Consider the following 24,202-nt stretch of genomic DNA (forward strand, 5'->3'; position numbering starts at 1 on the left):
GGAACTATAATTCTATTAAAATTTTTCTTTTGCAGAAGATCACTTTACCTATACCATGGGCACCAAGCACAGGAATTCCCATCTTTCTGCACAACTCGTAGAGTGAATGGATATTGATAGCCCATACTGTCATCACTGAAACAGAACATAAACCAAAAGAGTATAAGAACATTTCTAATTTGAGTTCTCAACTCTTTTTTATCTTCCCATCAAGTAATCCTAGGAAGGGGCACCTGTCATAGCAGTATGCTCATACTTACAGCTCTATGCTGCTTATCCTAACGTATTAGCTACACCCTGTACCAACTCAGGACTCCCATGCTCTATTCCTGCTTACAGAAATATAGACATACTAAACTGTCAGATGTGTCAGAGAGAGTCCAGGTAGAAGGATAAGCTAATCAAACACCAATTATCCTTCAGCCCTAATCCTATCAGAGGATTTAATTCACATTAAACTAAAATAATTAGACCTTTCCATGACAAGAATATTGACACACCACAGAAGGCTGAAAAGTCATAATGGTTTTTAGAGAAGTCGGCTAACAGTATAGTTAGAAGCTTTCTTTAATTAGAACCCCTGATGTGGTACATGCTAGGTATCCCTTGCCTTAACTACTCAAAGCTATAAGCTACATAACATTGATTTTAGAGTAATGTCTTTTAACTGCAAGATAGCCTTGTGAGCTCTCCAACTTAAAAAAAAATTATTCATCCTGGCGCCAATAAGCAGCAATGCAAAGACTATAACATAAGAGCAGTATACTTTATGCTCAGTTGGCAATTGGCAGTGGCACTACATGGCTGCTGAAGTTAATGAAGCCATGGTGAGGACTCATTCACTGTAAAGGCAAAAGTATCATGTCTGTCACAAGAGTTCCCATCTTTCTGCATAACTCATCAAGTGAATGATTACTGACAACCCATGCCGTCCAGTATTATGTCCAAATTAGGTCAGTGGTCAATGAGGAATCAAAAGAAAGATAAAGGGACAAAATGACCAGGTAGCACTCTGGCAGAGAACTGTGCAGCACCTGTCTTCTGAACATCTTCTTTACCTTTTTGCTCTACCTGAAGCCTGGCTTTCCTGAGGACTCTGCAGCCTATTAAGTGCTGTTTCTTCTCATGCATCCCAGAACCTGTGATGTGAGTCTCCTCCTGACTCCTCTTTACCATTTCTAAATTATTTCTTCTTCCTTCTCTTCCTAAAAAAATTCTGGTTTCTCTGTATCACGTACTATTAAATTATACCTACTGATATTCCTCTTTGGTAGGTGCATCGCTTCATAATTTACTAAGGATTTTAGCACCCAGTTTACTGTTTTTCCTCTTTATTACTTCTGTTATTATTCTTGGGGATAATTATTACTTCAATATCAATGTAATTTATCCAACACCACTTAGGCCTTCTCTCTGTCAACAATAATTTCCTCCATCATATATGGATCTACTCCTCCAATAATCACATTTTAGACCTTGTTATTGGGTAGAGGCTATTACATGGCTGCTGAAGATAATAAAAAGGTAATAAAACCATGATAAAGACTTTAACCACCTCCAAAAATCTCAATTTCAAATACCCTACACTTTGCCCAACCATTTCCTATCTTTTTAGATGAATTACTTATTCAAATATCACAACTCTAACAATTCTTTGAAGCAATAGAAACCTTTGATCACTGCCCTCAAAATCTCATTTTTTTCCTTACTCACTGTCCTCAGAATAATCATCTTTGGTATGGATCCTCAATTCCAGGAATTTGTCTATTTAATCTAATTTTCAAATTTACTGATACAAACACAAATGAAGAGAATTGTACAATGAACCTCCATATATTCATCACCCAATTATAATAATTGTCAACTTTTGGCCACTCTTATTTCATCTATACCTTTACCTTGTCACACTAGATTCTTTTATTCCATTTTTGTGGTAAAATATACATAAAATTTACCATGTAACCATTTTACGTGTACAGTTCAGTGGCATTAAGTTGTATAACCATTACCACCGTCTATCTCCAGAACTTTTTCACCTTCCCAAATAGCAACTCTTACCCATTAAGCAATAATACCCCTGTCCTACTCAGATCCTAATTACCTGCAATCAACTTTCCATCTATGACTTTGCCTATTCAAAATATCTCATAAAAGTGGAATCATACAATATTTGTCCTTTTGTGTCTGGCATATTTCACTTAGCATAACGTTTTGAAGGTTTATCCATGTTAAGTATGTATCAGAAGTTCATTACATTTTATGGCTAAATAATACTCCATTGTATGTATATCTTACATTTTGTTTATCTATTCGTCTATTGATGGACATGTGGATTGCTTCCACTTCTTGACTGTTATGACCCACTAGTTTTTTTGGAGGAAACCAGAGGCATTTTATCATTTTTATCCATAAATATTTCAGTGTTAGCTCTAAAAGATAAGCTCTTATTATCTTTTTAATATCTGTACAACCATTTTCTTTTTAACCTCCTCCCACCTCCATGCCTTCATCTACATCACACTCCATTAAAAGAAGCTTTTGCAAAGGTAACCAAAGACTGCCATTTTATCAAGTCCAGTGGTGAATTCCCAGGCCTCCTCTTACTCAATCTCTCTGTAGCATTTGAAACTGATCAGTCCTTCCCTCAAACTCTTCCTTCACTTAACTTCTAGGACACTACTCACTCCTGATTTTCTTCTTATACCACTCGCTGGTCCTTCTCAATCTCCTTTGTTGCCTCTTCCTCCTCTCTTCAACCTCTATGTTAGAATGCATCGGCAACTAGATCTTGGGCATCTACTCTATTTAACTTTTACTGTCTAAATAGTATCATCTGGTCTCAGTGCTTTATTTTTTTATTTTAAATCCTCACCCAAGGATATTTTTTCCATTGCTTTTCAGAGAGAGTGGAAGGGGAGAGAGAGAAACATTGATGTGAGAGAGAAACACATCAATTGGTTGTCTCCTGAATGCACCCTGACTGGGGAGGGGATAGAGTCTGCAACCAAGGTATATGCCCTTGACCAGAATCGAACCTGGGACCCTTCAGTCCTCAGGCAGATGCTCTAACCACTGAGAAATACCCACTAGGGCCCTCAGGGTTTTAAATACCAACTCTTTGTTGATAACACCTACATTTATATTTCCAGCAAAGGGCACTTAAGGCTATTTCGCACTTGAAAATATCATACACATCTTGAATTCAATTTGAGCCCTGTTATCTCTTGCTAAAACCTGCTCCTTCTCCAGTCTTCCTCATTTCATTAAATGGTACCGCCATTCACAAACAATTGCTCCGGATGAAAACCTAACTTGGACTCCTTTTTTCCTCATATTCCATATCCAATTCATTAGAAAGCTCTGAAAAATCAGAGTTCCACTGCAAATTTAATCTTGCCCTATTGTCGTTTTTACTAAACACAACAGTCATCAACTAAATTGCTTATCTATTATTTAAAGTTTTGCTTTAAGATTTATTTACCTTGAGCCTCATCTAATCATTAAAAGACCCAATGCCATAACAAATATCTTATTAGACAATATAACTTCTTTATTTAGTTCCCACAGAAGCTGAACTCTCACTTGTACCATGATAGCAAGAAAATGATCTGCAATTCAGCTGAGATAAATAAGGCATCACAATCTCAATGATTATTAGAAGTAAATACATTTAGTAAACCAACAGAACAGTAGGAGGAGGAATGGGAAAAAAACAGAAGATGTTTATTCTTTAACTAGACTTATGAAATTACCCCTTATTAAAATGAGATGGTATGGAAACAATCCAATTGAATTATCTGTTATCGCATGAGACTTTTCAGAGTTCACGTATAGATATGCACACTACTGCTCCCACTCTGAATTTCAGAGGGTTGAGATGATACAAATTTGCTTGTGAATTCATACTCTACTTTTGCCGTAACCAAAGTCAAGAATACTACCTGAAGCATTTAAAGCAGCAGGAAGGATTAGCCAGTAAAAGGATTATTGTATACTAGAATGTCTAGGTGATAAAAGGAAGCTGTATAGTCTCTCCTACTCAAAAGATCAAACCAAATGGTTCAATTATATGCTCCCTGGATAGTTCTTCAAAGGGTAATTAAACTTACATAAAATGGGTCCTATAAATCACAAAGAATTCATATAAATTCTTCTGGAGTTTGGAAACCACAGGTCTAGGCTGATCCCCTGAACTCACCAATCCTGAGCATGGTTACTAGCTTCCTGGGGTGGGAGTGGGCTGGCTAATCGAGATACTTGAATCCAAACCGCATCATACAGGTCTTTCTTCCGGGTATGCACAGTACATGGAACAATCAGTGGCATTCCAAAGAGGCTGGGGCGATTCTTCTGAGATGACAGAAAATACAGTTCTGTCCTCATCTATATGTATAAACAAGAGAAGAGAGAACTGAGAAGAGAGGCCTCTGATTTCTCCCTTTTGTTCTTCTACAACTGCCGATAACACTCATCACTACCATTTTCAAATTAGTCACTACCACTCTACTAATATGAAGCTAAATTATTACAGTGGAATCACTGGAAGGTTGAGGTACTACCAATTACAGAGTGGCTGTCTATCAAACTTGGATTTTCAGCATTTAATATTTTCAAACTAGTTTTCTCTGATAAACATTTCACACACAAACACTGAATCACATGTAAAAACTAGTAAGTTTGTAGTTCAAGGCTTTTAAGCAATTAAAACTATTTCTCTAGAAAGTATGGCAATAAACCAAAACTCCCTCAAAATATAATTTTCAAAAAATAAGCTGTTGACAACTGCTGTTACAGCAATTCCCAAACTTTTGGAGACCTATGAAAACTAGTCATTTAATTTTGTAACAACTTATCCACCTTTCTAAAAATAACTGAGTAATTTTAGTCTTTTTTATATTTTAAATATATGATAAAGGTAAGGAAAATTTTTAAAATATTTGCTTTGAGTATGTTAAGTATGAAATTCCTTAATAAATATACTGCACAGAATTAGTTTGGAAACGGTTGCTTAATAAAACAAAAATTTAGTATAATAGGTTGCTGGGAGTTTAGGATTATTCAAAAAAGCTGCTAACCACGTAAGACATTTAATTTTTTTTAAATCCTCACCTGAGAATATTTTTTCCATTGCTTTTCAGAGAAAGTGGAAGAGAAGAAAGAAAGAGAAACATCGATGTGAGAGAGACACATCGACTAGTTGCGTTCTGCATGAGCCCCGGCCAGGGCTGGGGATTGAGCCTGCAACCGAGGTTCGTGCCCTTGGCCGAAAGCGAACCTGGGACCCTTCAGTCCTTGGGCTGATGCTCTAACCACTGAGCCAAACCAGCCAAGGTTATTAAAATTTTCTACTAAATTTAAACAAAAATCTCTTTCCTTTACTCTTCCCAGTGTACCTATTTCCTCCCTTCCTCTTTTTTGAAACTGATTTGTCCTTTATTTGTGTCAATACACTGTTTTTCTATTTCTCCCTTTATTCTCTGAATATTCTTGCCTATGTTGTGCCTTGCCTAATTCCTCCTTTTTCTACCTTGCAGAAGGGAGGAGAAGAAAAATAAACTACTTTCAAGGTAGTTCAACCATGAGATCAAAAGTGTCTAAAAGAAGAAGATGGCATATTATAATAATTCTGTATGATGCCAGATGAGTAATAGACTTACTAGGTGATCACTTTATAAGTTATATAAATATCTAATCACTATGTTGTAAACCTGAAACTAATGTAATACTGTATTGTCAACTGCAAATGAAAAATTTAAAAAAATATTTAAAAAAAGAAAAACGAGAGAGAAAAAAGGTGACAAGGAAAATGAAAAAATGGTAAATTTAAGCAGTGTTTTGAAAGAAGGAATTAAAGGGCATAATGATATACTGGATATAGCGTTTTAGAAGAGGGGAAAATCTAAGAACACTTCCAGCCTTTAGCCTTTAGCATGAAAGAACGGTGTTGCCTTTCACAAAAGTAATGGGGAAAAGGAGCTGACTTGGGACAGACAGATGGTAAAATCAACTTCAAGTAGTCCCAAAATCAGTTGACTAGATCATAAAGGAAACTGGAAATAGGGGACTGGTTAAAAGATGAAAACTTAAAGCTGACAATATGGCTTTATGGTCCAATAATTATAAAGACCTGTACATAATGCTTTAGGAATCACCATGCACTTTATATAACATATACATGATAACTGAGAGTTGTTTTCTAAAAAATATTTTTAAAAGTACATCAGAGATCTTAATATATGATCTGATAATACTTGGTAAAAAAAAAGATGTGGGGAAATGCATGAATCACCTGATTATTTTAGCTGATGGGATTAGTAGGAGCTGTGCTTAAAGACAAATCCAAGTTACAAATGTATCCTGTAATTCTCTAGGCTGTCCACTCATACAATCTAAAACATGGTCCACAAAACATCATCCACATGGTGAGAAACTCACTTTAGTCAAGAGTTACTTATTCAAAGGGGTAGGGGAGTACATTTCAAAGAATTAACATGAAGCAAATAGCCATGTAATCAGCAGTCAGGTCAATAAACAGAATACAGGTAGCACTCCAAAAGCTTCCCTCTTGCTTCCTCCCCATCACGAATTCTTCCTTGCTCCTCAAGGAAGTTGGAAAAGGCAAGGAAGGATTACCTCCTAAAGCATTTAAAGGAGCATAGCTTTGTTGAAGGCTTATGGACTTCCGGCCTCCAGAACTGTGCAAGAATAAATCTCTTGTTTTAAGCTACGACGTTTGCTGTAATAAAAAACTTGTCTTGCCCAAGAATGTTTTTTATGTCCATCGCCCTCCCACCCCACAACAAATAATCAAAACTTTCTCCAAAGGCATCCATACTTATATAGCAGAGAAGATGTATATGCCTATATGAACATATAAGAGACACAAACTTTTTAAAGAAAATAGTGTTCGTATCGCGATCCTGTGCTGCTTAAAAATGAGTGAGAAATGTCATTTCATACACAGGTTATGATCACTTATAACAGCATACATAACACATTGAAAGTGCACACAATGGAAATGTTACAAAGACAGAAAATGGCTGTTTCACAAATGACACTGGCAAGACCACAGTAACTTGCCTAACATTAAACTAACCATTTTTCTGTGGACTGCAATGATGTAACCTGTAAAGGGATTGTCAGGAAGAGATGGCATATGACCATTCACCATTCCATTTGTGAAGCTCTTCTCAGTTCCACATGGCACAACAGTGTTTGGCATTCCATTGGGGATGAATATTGGTCGGGGCAGGTCGCCATTGGTGGTTAGGGTTAACATTCCATTTGTAGGTGGGGAAGAGGAGAGATCTACAAATTGAAAGATACATACAGCATCATAAGTTTGTGGTAGTTCCATCTTTGCTTTTTTCTCAAATATTGTGAGGATCCAAACCACTGACAGTATCGTCTCTTTCAACAAAGGACAAGGAGAAATTATAGTTCAAATAATAATTCTAGATTGATCAGAAGGTTTTAGTTTCAGGTTTTACTTCTATAACTCACACTTAAGACTAAATGACAACGCAAGAATAACTGCTGGAAAGTGTAAGTAGAATTTTTGCAGAAACCTTTATCAGCACCATGTTGTGGAAGGCGAACAGTTCTCCCACTCATTTTCTTTTTTCCTCTCCTCTAAAAATTCATTTCTCTATTCCTCTAAAAATGTTCTGTCCATTACAGCAGTCTCTAGCCAGATGCTGCTTTTCCTTTTTGACTATTTCATTAAAAAAAATAGACTTCCTTTTTTAGAGCAGTTTTAGATTCACAGCAAAATAAAGAAGGTACAGAAATTTCCCACATACTGAATATACCCTTTGCCCCCCACACATGCATAGCCTCCCCCATTAACAACAGCTCCCACCAGAGTGGTACATTTGTTACAACTAACGAAAGATGTTGCTTTTAAAATTAAAATGAAATACATTTCCTCAGTCTCATTAGCTACATTTCAAGTGCTCAACAGTCCATGTGACTAGTGGATACTAAATCGGAGGGTCAAGATTAGAGAAGATTTCCCTGGAGAGAGTTCTATTGGTCAGTGAAGATCTAAACAAAAAAGGAATATTAAATCATCCACCAACCCCATCAGTCCTTCTATTAAGTGCCAATCAGAGAAGCCTCATTATCTCTGAAGCGCTTTATCGTTGGGGAATGAACCTAATTATCAGCGAGTATAAAAAAGAGTAAACGAACCACATCAATGGCCAAAAGACTCATTAGATGATATATCAAATCATATGTGATATCAGATAAATTCCTTTTAGTCATATTTACTGTCATGTTTTCTGATGGTATATTCTTCTCACACCGTCTGTTGCATTGTTAGTATTAGATAAAAGAGTAAAGAGACCTGAATTCCAGTGGTAGATTACCTCATAACTATCTATTTAACTTCGTTACTTACGTTCTCTGAATTTTAGGTTCTCCATCTATAAAATGAATTTGAGCCAAATCATCATAAAGGTTTCCTTCAGCCTCCAAATTTCTTTTGCTCTAGTATCCTCAGCACAAACAAATACAAAAAGGATGATAACCCTTAGCCCTGTATTTAGAGCTGAACTCATGAAAAGAACCTCTAGTTCTAGCATACCTGTCTGTACTGGACTAGAAGCTGAAACTGGAGATCCAGGGATGGGAATTTCAAATGCACATAAAAATCCACTCACTGAGAGTCGTACTTTTTGGTTGTCCTGAGGGAAATTCTACAGAAAAAGGCAAGATGAAAAGGGGGAGATGCTTGATAAAATGAAAAATGAACTCTGTGATATATTTGAAGCCAATGTCTTAGATGCTTTTACCACTAAACAAACAAGATCTATGAATAGTATTTCTCAAATAACTAAAAGACGGAAGCTTAAACTAACCTCACTGACAAAACCATTGTCTCTTTCCATAGAAGGGTAGTATGTTGCGTATAACTAATTTCTTCAGTTTTGTCCTTCGCTTCAGGCATCTAAACCCAACACCCTCCAAGAGATCTCACCTTTGCATTACATATAAACAAAATATCAATAAGGTAGGAAAGTATGTTCAGAAACCCCAAAGGTGACTATAAATAATACCAATGGTAGGAGCTCAATTTAGGACTGGCAATATATTTATTAAATTGCTTCTAGCTCCAGCTGGCATGCAGGAAAAAGTGATTTGTGTCAATTTGTCTTTACTCTCTAAATTCCTAGTGTGTTAAAGACCAGGTATATATATTCATAAATAAATACTAAAAATACAAGTTCATAAATACATAAGGTATTTTAACCTAGGAAGATGTCTAGTGACAGCGGTAATACAGCTGCAAAACATAGCAGCAGCAGCCACTGGAGGAAATCTATAGTGTAGACACAGCTAGGTCACTCCATATAGGGGGCCATGGGCTTACATAATTCCCTTCTTTTAGAAATACCACCATCGTTATTTCTCCTTTATTCTGGCAGACAACCCTTTTACATTTCTGGGAAGGGAAATTTTTTGTGTGTGGAATTTTTATGAGTTTATTCAAGACAAACTGACAAAATATGCCAAGGAGCAAGATCTCAAATGCTCCAGAGAATGGGATGGAAGACTTGACATTTTTTTTGTTCAGTTGTTGCGTTTTAGTATCTCCCTCTGTCATTTAACATTATAATTAATTGAGAAAACTGCTTTTTGAAGGATGGAATCAAGAGTTTCCTAGAAAGAATAGTTACTATTACCTTTATATTGGAACCATGTACTTCTGCAAGAAGGATCTGTTCTGATTTAAGTCCACAGAGATCACTCAGCTGTTTTTTTAAACCAGTGTACTTTTCATCCATATTCAGTCTTAGTCCGTAACGTACAGGGGTAGTACCATCCAACTTAATAACTAGTAATCAGAAAAGATCTAGTATCAGTAATATGCAGACTTCCCTGAAAGCTTTCCACTCTATGTATGTGTGTGTCTGTGACTTGGAAATGGCAAACATTTCAACCTCGAATTTTTATTTTATATGCAAATGCTACAACAGATGGTACTTAGGTGTCATATTGAGTAAAATAATTTTTTTCTAAATGTTCATCTGATACAGAAGTGTGAGTGGCTTTGCAAGATTTTAAAGAGAGTTTCCGGGAGGTCTGAAACTAACAGAGGAATCAATAGGAACAAAAATGGACCCACGTTCCAAGTCTTTCAAACGTCAAATCATGCCTGAAATTAGAATGCTAGATTATAACAGGGTGACTATCAATTTTTAGGATGATGCATTATAAACAAATGACACTACTTACAAATTCAGGCTGCCTGAATAAGGTAGAATACAATGGAGTTAGTTTTCAGAACTTTGAGACCTACCTGTTATTTCTAAATGCATGTAACTGTCCATTGGTAGCGGCAAAGACAAAAAATTGAATGGGTCAAATCGGACACTTATATGACCACATGTCTTGCATTTGACTTGGGACCGTAACTGCCCATGAAACAAATCTACAACAATTGATTTGTTCCTTCTCAGGTGGTTGTCCCAGGCCTATCGAGGAAAAAGATTAGAGAAAACATTCTTTTTTTGAAAAGTCAAAAGAAAAGTATTTTTATACAAATTCAAAGAAACTGGTTAAATAAATGAGATTTAAATGTCAAGAATACAATCTTTAACAGTCATTAAAAATATAAAAGCTTTCTGCCAATTTTACAATTCAGATATAAAACTGAAAATGTGATTCTTTCTGCTCAACCTATAAAATATTAAATTCAGATGGAAAATCCTATTTTTTTCTTTGCTCTTACCATGGTAACAATGATGATGATTAGAGTTGTCTATTAAAAAGCAAATAAAATGTGCCTATTGGTCACTATACACATTACTTTAGCAATTATGCGGATTCTTGAGGTTACTGAATAATTAATTATTCCTACCTCTCCCAAAATATACAATATATAAAGGTAACAATTTTCTATTTTCATTTAAGGATGCTTTGTTTTGGCATTACAGCCCAAAAAATTAAGCAGAGAAATGCAAATTTCTTCACTTTCAAAGTAAAATTCTGATCACAGAATTTAAGTTGTGCAACACACATTTGCAGCCAGAACGTTTTATCTATTGCTTATATTAGAAACTCAAAACTGACAAACCTCTGCAGCCACTTCCCAGTCTGGTCGGCCATTACTGTCCTTCAGTTCCACATATGGCTTCTCATGGACTCGGTTGAGATCTTCATGAAGACCATCCAAGAGAAAAGCCAGAAGTTCTTGGGAGTCTTGTTGCTGGAATCCATTAAACCTGGGAGCATATTTTGCTATGGTCCACTATAAATAAAAGAGTTGGAAACAAACTCATTATTTGCTACCCCAAAATATTTAGAATGAACATGCCTCATAATTCAACCAAAGGCATTATAAGAAGGTAACCAGTATGGTATTTAGTCTGTCTCTGTTTCAGGAAATATATTTTAGATAATCATGAAAGCTTTCTAACCTTAATCTCAAGTGACAAAAAAAAAAAGGATTTTGGCCAATACTATATCCCAGTTCAGTATCATAAAAGCAGACAGTTCTTTGGGTATTCAGATGCTATTTAAGACAGGAATATTAAAATAGCATTTGCTCATATTAAAAGAGTTCCTATTATAATGTGGGTTTTTGCAGTTAACTTTTCTGGTCTTACTGCACCCTATCTCTTATTATTAGAGGCAGAAGAGCCACATGTTTAACTGTGTAAGGACTAACTAGCTTGCAAGCTTGGGCAAGCTATTTAGCTGCTCTGAGCCTTAGTTCCTCAGCCATAGAATGGGGATAATAACATTGCTCTATATTGTAGGGCCATATAGAAGATTAAATGAGTTAACACCCAAAGTAATGAGAATAGTGCCTGGTAAGTGGTAGTCAAATTTTTAGCTGTTATAATTATTAATTTTTAACCTAAAAAGATTTTGCCTTGTTTTAAAATAAAGATAAAAATAATCCTAATTTCACTACAAGTGACACCAATATAAAATTTTATCCACTAATTATATTCTTACTTTCTGCTACTTTAAAAAATTCTACAGATAGAACTTATATCATAATAACATTAAAAATGTATTGAGTATTATTAATTAGACCGAGGGGTCTATCTTGCAGTTAGAATATTACTAATAGTGATGGACTAACAAAGAAAGGTTTACTATATATAGAAGTAAGATATTTGACAAATTTTTCCTAAAATATATCTTTATTGATTTCAGAGAGAGGAAAGGAGAGGGAGAGAGAGAGATAGAAACATCAATGATCAGAGAGTCATTGATCAGCTGCCTCCCGCAGGCCCCCGAATGGGGATCGAGCCCACAACTTGGGCATGTGCCTTGACTGGGAATTGAATCCCAATTGCCTGGATCCTAGGTCGATGCTCAACCGCTGAGCCACGCCCAGCCAGATGGTATTTGACAAATTAGTCAATAAATGACATAACAAATTTAGATTGTGCCTTTGATCTTTCCCTACCCACTCACTACATCTATAGCTGTATTTTGCACATATTTAAACAAGTAAAAGTATCTGACATCAGTTTATGCCTAGTGAAGCATCCAAAACACAAGTTAAACTAAAACTAAAAAGCTAAACATACAAGATATGTACAGAAAAAGAATTCCTTAAACAACTTCTTAGGAGTTAAAAACATTATTTTAACTGCTTACCCGAAGCTTTAATGGGGCAACATTCTTCTGAGTTCCACTCCAAAGTTCCTGTACTAAATCCCCATAGCATTTAGCCATATGCCCCTTCATACCAATGGGATTTGTCCTAGAAGTTTTCAGAGGAAAATGTGTTACCAAAGATTCTCATAAATAACAATCATGTGGTCATAAAAATGCCTAGCATCCGTTTTCTCACATCAAAACATCTTTTTAAAACAAGGGGAGTATCCCTGGTCCTTATTTAATACTAAATAGAGAAAATAGGGTAAGACTCTTCTTTCCCATGGTAAAGAAAGAGGAAACTTAGGTGATAGTGAGTTCATCTCGAAGTTATAAAAAGTTAAGCGGCCAATGACAAGAAACATTACCTGTTCAGTTCATAAAGATGTCTCCCTGAGATAAAATACTGTGTCAGTGGCTGTGTGTTACTAACACATTGGATGCTTGAGTTCATGAAGCATGTGTTTCCCAGGTTACTCAGACCTGTGGCTCCCTTTTCTGTGGGAACTGGAACAAACAACATGAGAACCGAAGTCTAGCTGTAGTAAAATGTCATAGACCAAACAGTTACTTATACTCAATGCAACATTTTTGTAACTTTTCTAATCAGCTAAATGGAGCTAATATTTCTCTATTTGGTCTTGCAATGCTAAAGGAGAGTTTTCATGGAGTGTCAATGGCAATCATGATAAACCATGCTCATTTGTAATCCAGAAGCAGCAATGATTCTCTTTAATTGCTATGATAGTTTTGTTTGTTTGTTTGATTTTTACTGGTTTTAGAGAGGGGGGAAGGGAAAGGGATGTAGAGATAGGAAACATCGATGAGAGAGAGACAATGATTGGCTGCCTCCCACATGGCCCCTACCGGGGATCAAGTTGCAACCTGGGAATTGAACCAGTGACCTCTTGGTTCATGGGCCAATGCTCAACCACTGAGCCATACCTGCTGGATGCTATGATAGTTTTTTGTTTTTTTTTAAATTCAAACAATTCTCTCCTAATATTATATCTTTATTTTTTAAAATTTATCTTTATTGTTGAAAGTACTACAGATGTCTCCTCCCCCCCACTAGTCCCCTTCACCTCCTAGTATTATATCTTTAAAATACATATAAATTAGGACTTTCTTAGGCTATCTGTGAGAATGAACTGTTGGATCTATGAGGGCTGTATCCTTTGCTTTACACTTTTTATGGAAGCATTTTGCTTCCTTAGTTAGGCCATATAAGGCTTATTGTTTGAGTTGCTACAAATCCTACCATTACTGGCAAGACAGTAGATGTCTTGAATTGAAAAAACTTTTGGGTTGGAAAATTTTGGAGAGTTCTCATATTGGCATAATAACTAGCCATTAAGATACCCTTAATAAGATGGAAAGGCAGAAGGAAAAGTTAGAGTTCCCAACAAGGTGGAAATTTTTAAAAGTTACTTAAATACAAAAGGAAACTTGTCTTAGAGCAATTTGGTAAATTATACTTTTGCAAGCAGTATTAAGACATTTATATTTTTCTCCCTGCATGATCCCTCCAGAATTTGGAAACTCTTAATGCCCACCTGCACCATGATGAAGGCCCTCATCTTCTTTACCCAGTTCGTCCTGGCTGTGACTTTCCCTGCATTATTCCCAAACAACATCAAAGACCTAGACATTAACACTGACCAAGAGTCAACCACTTCCCTGGACTCAACTTCTGACCTAGACTGGAAAGCAATGAGTTCATTTCAGTGCTTGTTTAAAAGGAAACAAATGGCCCTAGCTGGTTTTGCTCAGTGTTAGAGCATTGGAACCTCGGACTAAAGGGTCCCAGAATCTAACTCAGGCTCGATCCCCAGAGGCAACCAATAGGTATGTCTCTTACACCAATGTTTTTCTCTCTCTCTTTCTCTCTCTCCCTCTCCCCCTCCCTCCCTCTCTCTCTCCCTTCAATGAAAAAGCAGTGGCAAAAATATCCTCAGGTGAGGATTTAAAAACATAAAAAATAAAATAAATAAATAAATAAAGGAAACAAATGTTTGACTAGCAGCGCCCACTACCACGCTACCCAGTACTTTCAAAACTAGTGAAAGATAGCATGACCTCAGCCTACTAGAAACAACAAGGCATTGATCCTGGGCTGAGTGGAGAAAATTTGACACAATTTGGGAGAGGGGCATTTCTTAACCATTTCTTGCTTAATATGAGTTCAATAAATGTTCATTTGTATTGAAAATTTTATACATATAATTTTATGTAAATTATATATATAAATTAAGTAACTGCAAAGTTAGAAAGAAATTTGATGCATCAGGAAAAAGAATAATAAGAGGGCACCCTAGTTACTTTGAACTAGAAAGCTAAAAGTTAACACCTGAATAGTTGAGAGAGGGAGAAAAAAGAATAATTTTAAGATAATCTATTTAAAAATAACATACCGGAGACTTACCCTTGTGTCTGTCTATTTTACTACTATTTGCTATAAAGGACATTTCCTCAGGCCAACTCATATCTTTGTTTCGAACTAAAAAGACAGAGATAGGAATGTGTTAATTTCTTATCCATTGAAATCACACCCACTCAATTACTTCTCTTAAAAACAACAAGTTATTTCTAAATCGGAAACTATAAAGAAAAAAATCAAGTTATTTTTAGTAATTGTCTCTGAAACCATTCTGACTCTTTACATTGAGGATTTTATAGTCACTTGATTAGAATTAATTAGTAAGCTATTTTCTCAATTACCTACCTGAGGTAAAATTATACTCACCCATCTATAGGAGTGATTAAAGCTCTTAAAGTTAATACATTTGAACCATTACAATTCTTTCTTAAATTGTAACAAATGTGGGAGTAACCTATTCATTTTAATACAAAGGCAGCTAGCAATGTTTCCATTATCTTGATGGGAAAAGACTCACTTTTAAGTTTTCAATGATGTGTATAAATCTATGTGTGAACATACAAAGAAGTTCTGTTGATGAGTGACCAGTGTTGATGACTAATGAAAGCCTGTGCCACTAACTATGCAAGAAAATTAGTCTCCTTATTCAAACTCAAAGAGGCACCTTGAAAATTTTAAGAAACTTTGTAAACTTGTAACTGAATTCACTTGTTTCTACCCACCATTTCCAATCCTCACCAGATAATGAACATAAACATATTTTTCTTTTAAAATAATCTAATAGTATGTAGGATTACATAAGGGTTTAATGGGTTTTCTTTACCATAAAGAATGATCAAATAAAAGTTGGGAAAATTATAAAATGAATTACTAGTGAGGAAATCTTTAAATTATTCCCCTAAAAATCTAATATAGATGCATGCTTCCTTCTTATACCTTCAATTACCAGGTGCTGCTCATCTTGAATTTTCAAATATTCCAATCTATGATCTTCATCATCCAGAAGAGTAAGGTAATTCTGTGTATGGAGGAGAAAATGTTTCTGTTAATTTGATTAATAAACTTGAAACAAATATAAAAATAAAAATGAGTAACAATTCAAAATGCCCCTGTAGTTACTTAGCCCATGTGACAGATATTAAGCATACTATAGTTTGTCAGAAATACTTGTAATGTAGGTGGTAAAATGAGGGAAAACTAACATATACTTCATAATATGTACTTTATATCTCTAAAACAAAGTTATACAGAATTTTAGGGAGACCTAGTATGAAATTCAGTAAATGTGCCTGTGATCAAGATGGAACTTGATCACTTACTAGGAACTAAAAATGTGAAACCAATTTCAGGTAATAGAATTATACATTTTTGTTTATGCTCACCCTGTCTCAAATGCTCACACAATTAATTCATTTAATTCTTACAACTTCCCTAAGGGAGATACTATTATTTTCCCCATTTACTCGTAAGAAAACTGAGATACAGTTAAGTGACTTTCCCTTGGTTATATAACTAGCAAGTGGCAGAGCCAGGATTTAATCCCTGGCAGTTTGGCTCCAGGAGCCATGCTCTTAAACTACTATACCATACTGCCTCTCAATGGTGACCAAAGGAGGCTGTGAAAAAGGAGGAACTAGGGAATAGAGAATTGGTTAAAACTACTTATAATCCAATTTCAGATTATAATCTGAAAACACAATGCATATTATGCAATTAACAGTACTGCCTCGGAGGAGAATGAAAGATAAGGGTCAGAAAATGGTCAGGGAGAATGCCAACTATATACTTTTGTATTGTTTGAATTTTTTAACATAGGCATGTTACTTCAAAACAAATAGAAAATAAACTCTATTTAGTTGAAAAGAGATATTTTCTGTTACTTTATAACAATAATCCTTATTAAGATGGTACTGTCCAATGATGATCAAGTAGTATTATGGATTTCAGGTGACAAATATCTACATGTATACATATAGTAATTTAAAAGATCAAGTTTTCGCTGAGATCCTTGGAATGGTTTGCAGCATAACTACTGTAGACAACAATCCCATACTCATGAAATATGGATTTAAAACCTGATCTCTGTGTGGAGATGCCTTCATGACTCTAAGATGCCTCTTACCTCACTATTGTATAGCCACAAGCGCATATCTTCCTCTTTGATGCGCAGCCTCTGAGATAGATATTCATGAATTTCCTTGATGGTCTGCATTCTACTAAAACAGCCTGTGTAGGCTAAGACCCGCTTTAATGGTGCATTTGGAGAAGGTACATTTCCTATAGTCGTAGTAATCACAATGACGAAAAGACAGATGTTAAAAAAAAAAAAAAAAGCGCACCCCTTAGCAATGGGGACCACACTATTTTAGGAAATAATGATAAAAAATGAGATTTAGAGGTTAAATAATTTTATAAATTAAGAAGCTTTAAAATGAAGATAGGAAACCCAAGTATCTTAGAATGAGTCCAAAGCCTGAACTTTGAAAGGAAGCAACAAAATCATAGAAACCCAAATAATTAGCAGTACTCAGATCCCAAGAGTGGCAAATATAAACAAACAACAGGCATTAGTATCGTGGCTGCCCTCAGTTCGGTCACACTCAAAATTCAGCATACAAATAAAGAAAATGGGACTGGGCTTGATTTTCACAGATACATAACTGGATCCACCTGATCCACTTTCTTCAAATAAACTGTCTTTGAATTATTAATCTCATTACTCTCAGTCATTAAGTGGCCCAAGTACCTGGCACACTGGTACAATTACACAATTATACTTAAAATTCTAAGGAGGCATTGACTTTATATGGCCAAACACAGCATTAAAGTGAAGCGAAGAAGCTTCCTAGGACCAAAAAAAAAGCCCCACTGAAAGGTAGAAGGGGGTAAAAATCATATGGCCTGCCTGCCCAATAAGATAGCAGCAGATATGAACTTGAACTCCTGAAAGATTTAAGGTGTAAACAAAAAGAGTGGCAATAAGGGGAAAGAATGAAGAGTAAAGGAAGAATGTTGCAAGTCTAACCACGTACTTTCAGGAGAAGGGGGATAAAATGACAAGAGGTTATGGAAATCAAAGACAGGCTGCTAAACAACGTGCTAACCCCTGCTTCAACTATTCACACAGAAATCGAGATAAAGTTATAACTTAAAATGGTCATCTTGCCCTGCTGGGCGTGGCTCAGCGGTTGAGCGTCAACCTAGGATCCAAGCAATCAGGGTTCGATTCCCAGTCAGGGCACATGCCCGGGTTAAGGGCTCGATCCCCAGTGGGGGGCGTGCAGGAGGCAGCCGATCAATGACTCTCTCATCGCTGATGTTTCTCTCTCTCCCTCCCTTCCTCGCTCTGAAATCAATAAAGACGTATTTTTTTAAAAAAAGAAAAAGGTCATCTCTTGTCTATGGGAGGTTATAGTTTACTGAGAAACCCAAAACTAAAATAAACTTAGCACATGGATATAATCCATCTAGGGTACAATTATACATTCCAGGTAGTTTTCCACACATTCAGTGGTGGCTTAGTTTCATTCTTCTTATTAAATGCACTTTGAGTCTTTACCTACTAAATAAAGCAGACAAAAGTATAGGCACCATCCGCTTTTTTAGAGCTTCCAAAAAGAATTCACTCACCTAAAAATAGGCTGAAAAATCATCTAAGAAACAATGACTTCTGTAGCTTTGTCTGTCAAAAAGGCTACATTTAAGTCATTATAACTGTGGCAAGGTTTGTGTACTTGTCACTACAAAAGGAATGAAAGAGCCTAGTAAACAGCTGTAACAAACTGAGTAACAAGAAGGATGAACACTACACTGTGGCAGAACAAAACCCAACCGCGGTCAATTTTAAACACACAGCAAAGCAAATCTCTTACTATCAGCAAGCAAAGGAGAATCACTAAAAGAAAACAAAAGAGCAAATTTCTGTAATTATACATCAGAGGATTAGTTATAAGATTACAGCAAGAAAGCGTATTTTTATAAACTTCAAAATGATTAATGATTGATTTCACAACTAATTAGTAAAGAATAAAATTTCAAATTAAGAACAAATTTGGAGCATTAACTACCCAGTTCTAGGATTCAGAAGCATTTGCAAATGTAGTGTCCAAGTCAACTTCTATTGTCCTAAGCCACATAAGAAATTTATTTGAATTCTAGACAGTTTTTATAGCAAAGCTCATTAAGCAGGCAGCCACTTATTATACAAAATGTGCTTTTGAATAGCATGAACAAATCTGGTGGAATTTACAGAGCAGCAAAAATCTAGGATCAGCACAAGAGTTGCAAAGAATACTTACTAAAAGCGCAATAACACATCTCACCTCTCATGATATCTTTCAAGGAGAATCGAAAAAGATATGTGCTATGGATGCCATGGAAGCAAGGCAAATACTTTATTCAATAGAAAATTAAATCAAGAAAGTTTCATAGAGATTCTACTTCACTGTTCCTTGGTTTTGATGTTTTCCCCAAAGACCAAGTTTGGTTAGGCAGAGGCCACTGCTTTGCTTTAATTCTTGCCAAACAGTATGTGTAAGAATCTCCATATATTATCTGAATATAACCTTTAAGGAAGACATTAATCTAACCCTATTTGATTTCAAAGGAGGGATGGTAAGTTAGGGTTGGTTTGGGTTCATAGGCAGTTCTTGCATACTGAGTTATATTAATTATAATAATATTGTGGAATTGTTAACACGTCTGAGACTCTGTAAATGGATGAATTCATTATTTCTGCTGAAGAACAATTTCAAATATTTGCAAAGCAGAAACATAGAGCAAGTCCTGCCCATCAATAAAACTTAAGTTCATAGAGAAATCAAGGGGGAACTATTTACATATAATACATTAAAATGGGAACTTTTTTGTCATTTTGATAAGCTTCATTTATTTTCAAAAATATATCCTTTACTTTGTATTATCTGTGTCTCATAAGAGACAGGCTCCTCGGACTGAGCATGAAAAATGTATCATGTTTTGTCAAAAAACAAACAAAAAACCACAAAAAAACCATGATGCTGCCAAAGAAATCACTTCTAAAAATTTGAGTGGAGTAGAAAAGTCATTGATTGGTTGACTCTAACTTAGGTCAAGCAAATAATTTACAATGGCTTGTTCTCAAAGAAACAAAGTATGTAAAATCTGTTTCTATTTATTATGGTTGTATTTTTACAAATCAGGAAAGGAAACGACCCTTCCCAGTTTCCTGCTGAGATTTTCCCTATACCCCTGTCTAGTCTTGCGCATGACCATAGATCTAAGCCCCACAAGGGATTTACTGGTACAGTGGCACCAGACTTTGAGCAACTTGCTTTTATTTTTTTAAGAAAATGCACGATATTCTTGCTGCATTCTTAAGTTACCTCTTGGTAAATGCTGAGGAAACATTCTCAGGCTCATCATACCCATATTCACCCAGATGTTAGACTGCTGTGTCCGTGTAGCAGGCTGCTGTCTCAGGAATAGAAGATATCGAGGAAATAATTCCAGCTCCGGGATTTCTGTCTTGCTATTCTTGATCACCTGTTGTTTTAAAAGATACAAAGTGATCACTGTAAAAGAACAAGCAAAACTTGCAATTTTTATCTAACTTCCGAGATTTAGTTTTAAACTAAAATGTTTAATAGGCTCACTATTTATATTTCAGATTACAGAAATTCACAGATTTAAATTACATGCGTTTAAATACACCCCAAGTTTCTGCTCCTAAATCCATCTTCTAAGATTAGAATTCCTGGTAGATATTTTTCCCCTTTCATTTAAAAGCAGTAATACTGCCGCACCGGGAGTGGCTCAGCAGTTGAGCATCCATCTAGCATCCAGGAGATCGAGGTTCAATTCCCAGTCAGGGCACATGCCTGGGTTGTGGGCTCAGTCCCCAGTGGGGGGTGTGCAGGAGGCAGCCGATCAATGACTCTCTCTCATCATTGATGTTTCTGTCTCCCTCTCCCTCTTCCTTCCTCTCTCTGAAATCAATAAAGATATATATTTTTAAAAATAAAAAATAAAAGCAGTAATATCAAAATTAAATTTTTTAAAATGTAAATATTATCTATAATTTTACTATCCTCACACTGTAACTCTTTTCACTTTTACATATTTCATGTATACAAATGATGGTCTTCTAAAGGGCAAATTGTGTCCTTGAGTTGTGCATATATGCATATAAATTCTTTGGTTACTCTCTTCCCCTACACCCACCCGCCCTCCTCTATCCTTCTGACATTTGTCAGTCTGATCTATGCTTCCATGTCATTGAATCTATTCTGTCATTAGGAACCTTTTGGAGTAAACAAACACAAATCTTTAATTCCTGACTCCACTTAAACATAATTTTTAATAAACATAATTATTAATAACTCAAAGTCATCATCAAAATTACAGACTAAGGCTTTACAGCAGAGTTTTACTCTTTTTGGAAGTGATCTAACTTATTATATCTTACCTATGCAAAAGCAGCCTGGTATAAGAAAGTTCTAGGTTGGACATTATATAAGGGACAGTGTTTCTTTGATAGACCAAAGAATCTTCTTATAAAGTATTCTATAGCATCGACAATGTAATGAGTATTCAGGGCAATCAGTCCTGCTGTTTACTGTGTAAGTGCAACAAATGACACTGCATAGTTAACTCACTAAAATTTGGTATTATAGTCTTTAAGTCCTTTAATTACTTCAGAGGAATTTACTTATGCTCTAAATGACTCATTCTAGTAATGGCAAAAATCAGAATTCATTTACTAGCTTTGAATTCCTATTATCATGTATTATGATATTTCTTATGTCTCTCCTTCAAAAAGACTAACCACAAAAATCCACCAACAGCTAGAAGATGAGCCTGATCCCTCACTGGATGCCTGTGTGGTTAATGGAAAAAAGCTTCAGAAGTAAACTATACACCACTTCCCCTACATTCACTAAACTTTTTGGCACTGGCTCTCAGACTTCTGCTTCAGCCTAAGTCATACATTATGTTAATGTCTGCATTTATGTGGATGACTTATTTAATAGCATAGCTAATGACATCCTGACTTTATTTAGTCCAGTGATTATTCCCTCACTCCATAAAAGTCATCCACTCCCATAGGTACACCATTGTATGGTTGGTACCTAATACATCACTCAATAAATGTACAAAAAAGTGAATTACTGAATGAGAAGAAACCTAAAGTTTGTTTAACTGATTTGAACAGGTATTGAGTACTCTATTACCATAAGAAAGAACTAATTTGTGGATAGTGAGGTTCATATATAAATGTAATATGTCCGGCCGGCATGGCTCAGCAGTTGAACATAAACCTATGATCTAGGAGATCGCAGTTGGATTCGAGGTCAGGACACATGCCCAGGTTTTGGGCTTGGTCCCCAGTGGGGAGCATACAGGAGGCAGCCAGTCAATGACTCTCTCATCACTGATGTTTCTCTTTCTCTACCTCTCCTTTCCTCCCTCTGAAATAAAAAAAACCATATATTTTTAAAAAAATAGAAACAGAAGACCCCACCTATGATTGCTCCTTATATAAGGTACTATTTGCTATACTTACAGGTCTAGGAAGGGCCAGGTTTGCTCCATACCAATGATAAAGTGCTCTCCATACAGGTTCTGGGACCATTTCATAATCTCTTCCATGGATCAGCTGTGGAGTTCGTTTTAATCGACCGCCTTCTAGTGTTAATGATGTAGCCTTGAAGAATAAAATGTAAATGTTGATTTTTAATATTACAGTCTCTTGTGCTTAAACAAAATATATACACAGAAGAATAAACACACATGTCACTACTCAGTTTCATGTTCTAAAAGAGATTTTTATTTTTAACTTTCAAAACAAACTATTTAAGAAAGGGAACTCTAAAAGCAAATCATTTGAAAAAAATCATCCGAGCATTTGGAAATAGTAAGACTGGTTTTCACAGATTCCTCTCAGACAATATAAAATGTTATTTTGAGGGGGGAAATTCCATATACATGTGAAACTACATTTTCATAGTAGCTGCTCTGAATAAGAATAAGAACATTTCCTAGGATCACCACACTGCTTCTATGCAAGTACTAAATCATAAAATATTCTCACAGAAATATACCAAGCAAAGAGATTTCCATCCACAACAGGTTATATGAACCACTAACGTTTTGCTATGTGCTAAAACCTCTATAATAAAACTTATTAGCCACCTGAAAGAGAATAATTTTAAATAGATATCAAATTATTTACCTTTACTGGTTCTTGAGTTACTAGTGGCTGGTTATCAATAGCCCCTGGTTTCTGAGGATTGAGATGCAACAAAATATTCCCATTGGCTCCTAGCAAACACTGGTTGTTATTGTCAGAAGTGTTATGTTGTCGAGCAAAGCACATATCTGGCCCTGGTGTGGCAGAATACAAAAAGCCTGTAAGGAAATAGAGGATGGAATCTCTGTATTTTTAGTTATTATACACAAATATGCTTGAAAATATGAATTCAATATCCATGTATTAGGTTAATGCTATTATCCTGTTGGCATAAGTACAGTAGATTCTGATAAATCTACAGAAGATAGGAAATACAGATGTATTCCTTTCTGGACAATACCCAGCACAACACTAGGTAGAATAAAAACTTAAAAAATTGTTACCAAATGAACATTTGGCCAACCTCCTAGAATATCTGATAATTCACAACAAGAATTATATGTCTTCTGAAAGGAAAGGAGGAAGTACAGCCACGTAGCTGGGATCTCATACAGTCTCCCATAATCCTTCTGTTTTACCTATAAGCACATCCCAAATATTTCTGGTAGATGATGGTAAAAAGAAGTCTAAACCAAAGGGAAGGAGCTAAAATAATAACTTCAACAGAAGGATGCTGGGGGAAAGAAACTGTTCACTGAAGGAAGGCATTAACATTACAATAGAAATATACACAATTAATGACAAGTTAAGATTTGTGAACTTCAATATATTTTAAGAAATTTCAACTCTCAACTGCAAGTTAATCTCTGGTAAACATTCTAGCCATCAGTCACTTTGAACCTTCTAAGTGTAGGACCGTTCAGCCTATAGATAACACAGGGTATAGAGTCAGCAAATATGTAAAGGAAGGTTAAGAAATAATCTTGGTGTGAAAGCCAATCAGAGAGAGCACTCCTAGCACTGCTAAGGGATCTTTGTAATGCCAGATGGGGAAAGAGAAGCAGTAAATTCTAGTTTCCTAGAGAAAA

The 24,202-nt window shown here is 35.7% G+C and overlaps 1 protein-coding gene across 3 annotated transcripts in view; it reads right to left on the reverse strand.

Annotated features, from left to right (window-relative positions):
• USP32 (ubiquitin specific peptidase 32) overlaps positions 1-24,202 on the reverse strand; it is a 103,018-nt gene that overhangs the window by 12,850 nt on the left and 65,966 nt on the right. For 2 of the 3 annotated variants that reach the window (XM_016203532.2, XM_016203547.2), the window contains exons 14-28: positions 23,217-23,392; positions 22,548-22,688; positions 20,410-20,527; positions 17,127-17,281; positions 15,941-16,022; positions 15,050-15,124; positions 12,993-13,131; positions 12,625-12,730; positions 11,084-11,257; positions 10,307-10,481; positions 9,690-9,841; positions 8,591-8,702; positions 7,097-7,308; positions 4,199-4,383; positions 49-135 (exon numbers count right to left, since the gene is read on the reverse strand). In XM_016203532.2, the coding sequence (XP_016059018.1) occupies positions 49-135; positions 4,199-4,383; positions 7,097-7,308; positions 8,591-8,702; positions 9,690-9,841; positions 10,307-10,481; positions 11,084-11,257; positions 12,625-12,730; positions 12,993-13,131; positions 15,050-15,124; positions 15,941-16,022; positions 17,127-17,281; positions 20,410-20,527; positions 22,548-22,688; positions 23,217-23,392 (2,089 nt within the window). The remainder of the gene's footprint in view (positions 1-48; positions 136-4,198; positions 4,384-7,096; positions 7,309-8,590; positions 8,703-9,689; positions 9,842-10,306; positions 10,482-11,083; positions 11,258-12,624; positions 12,731-12,992; positions 13,132-15,049; positions 15,125-15,940; positions 16,023-17,126; positions 17,282-20,409; positions 20,528-22,547; positions 22,689-23,216; positions 23,393-24,202) is intronic. The other variant, XM_016203539.2, reaches the window with a different exon arrangement.

This window comes from Miniopterus natalensis, chromosome 17 (genome assembly GCF_054644295.1).
Source record: "Miniopterus natalensis isolate mMinNat1 chromosome 17, mMinNat1.hap1, whole genome shotgun sequence".
NCBI lineage: Eukaryota > Metazoa > Chordata > Mammalia > Chiroptera > Miniopteridae > Miniopterus > Miniopterus natalensis.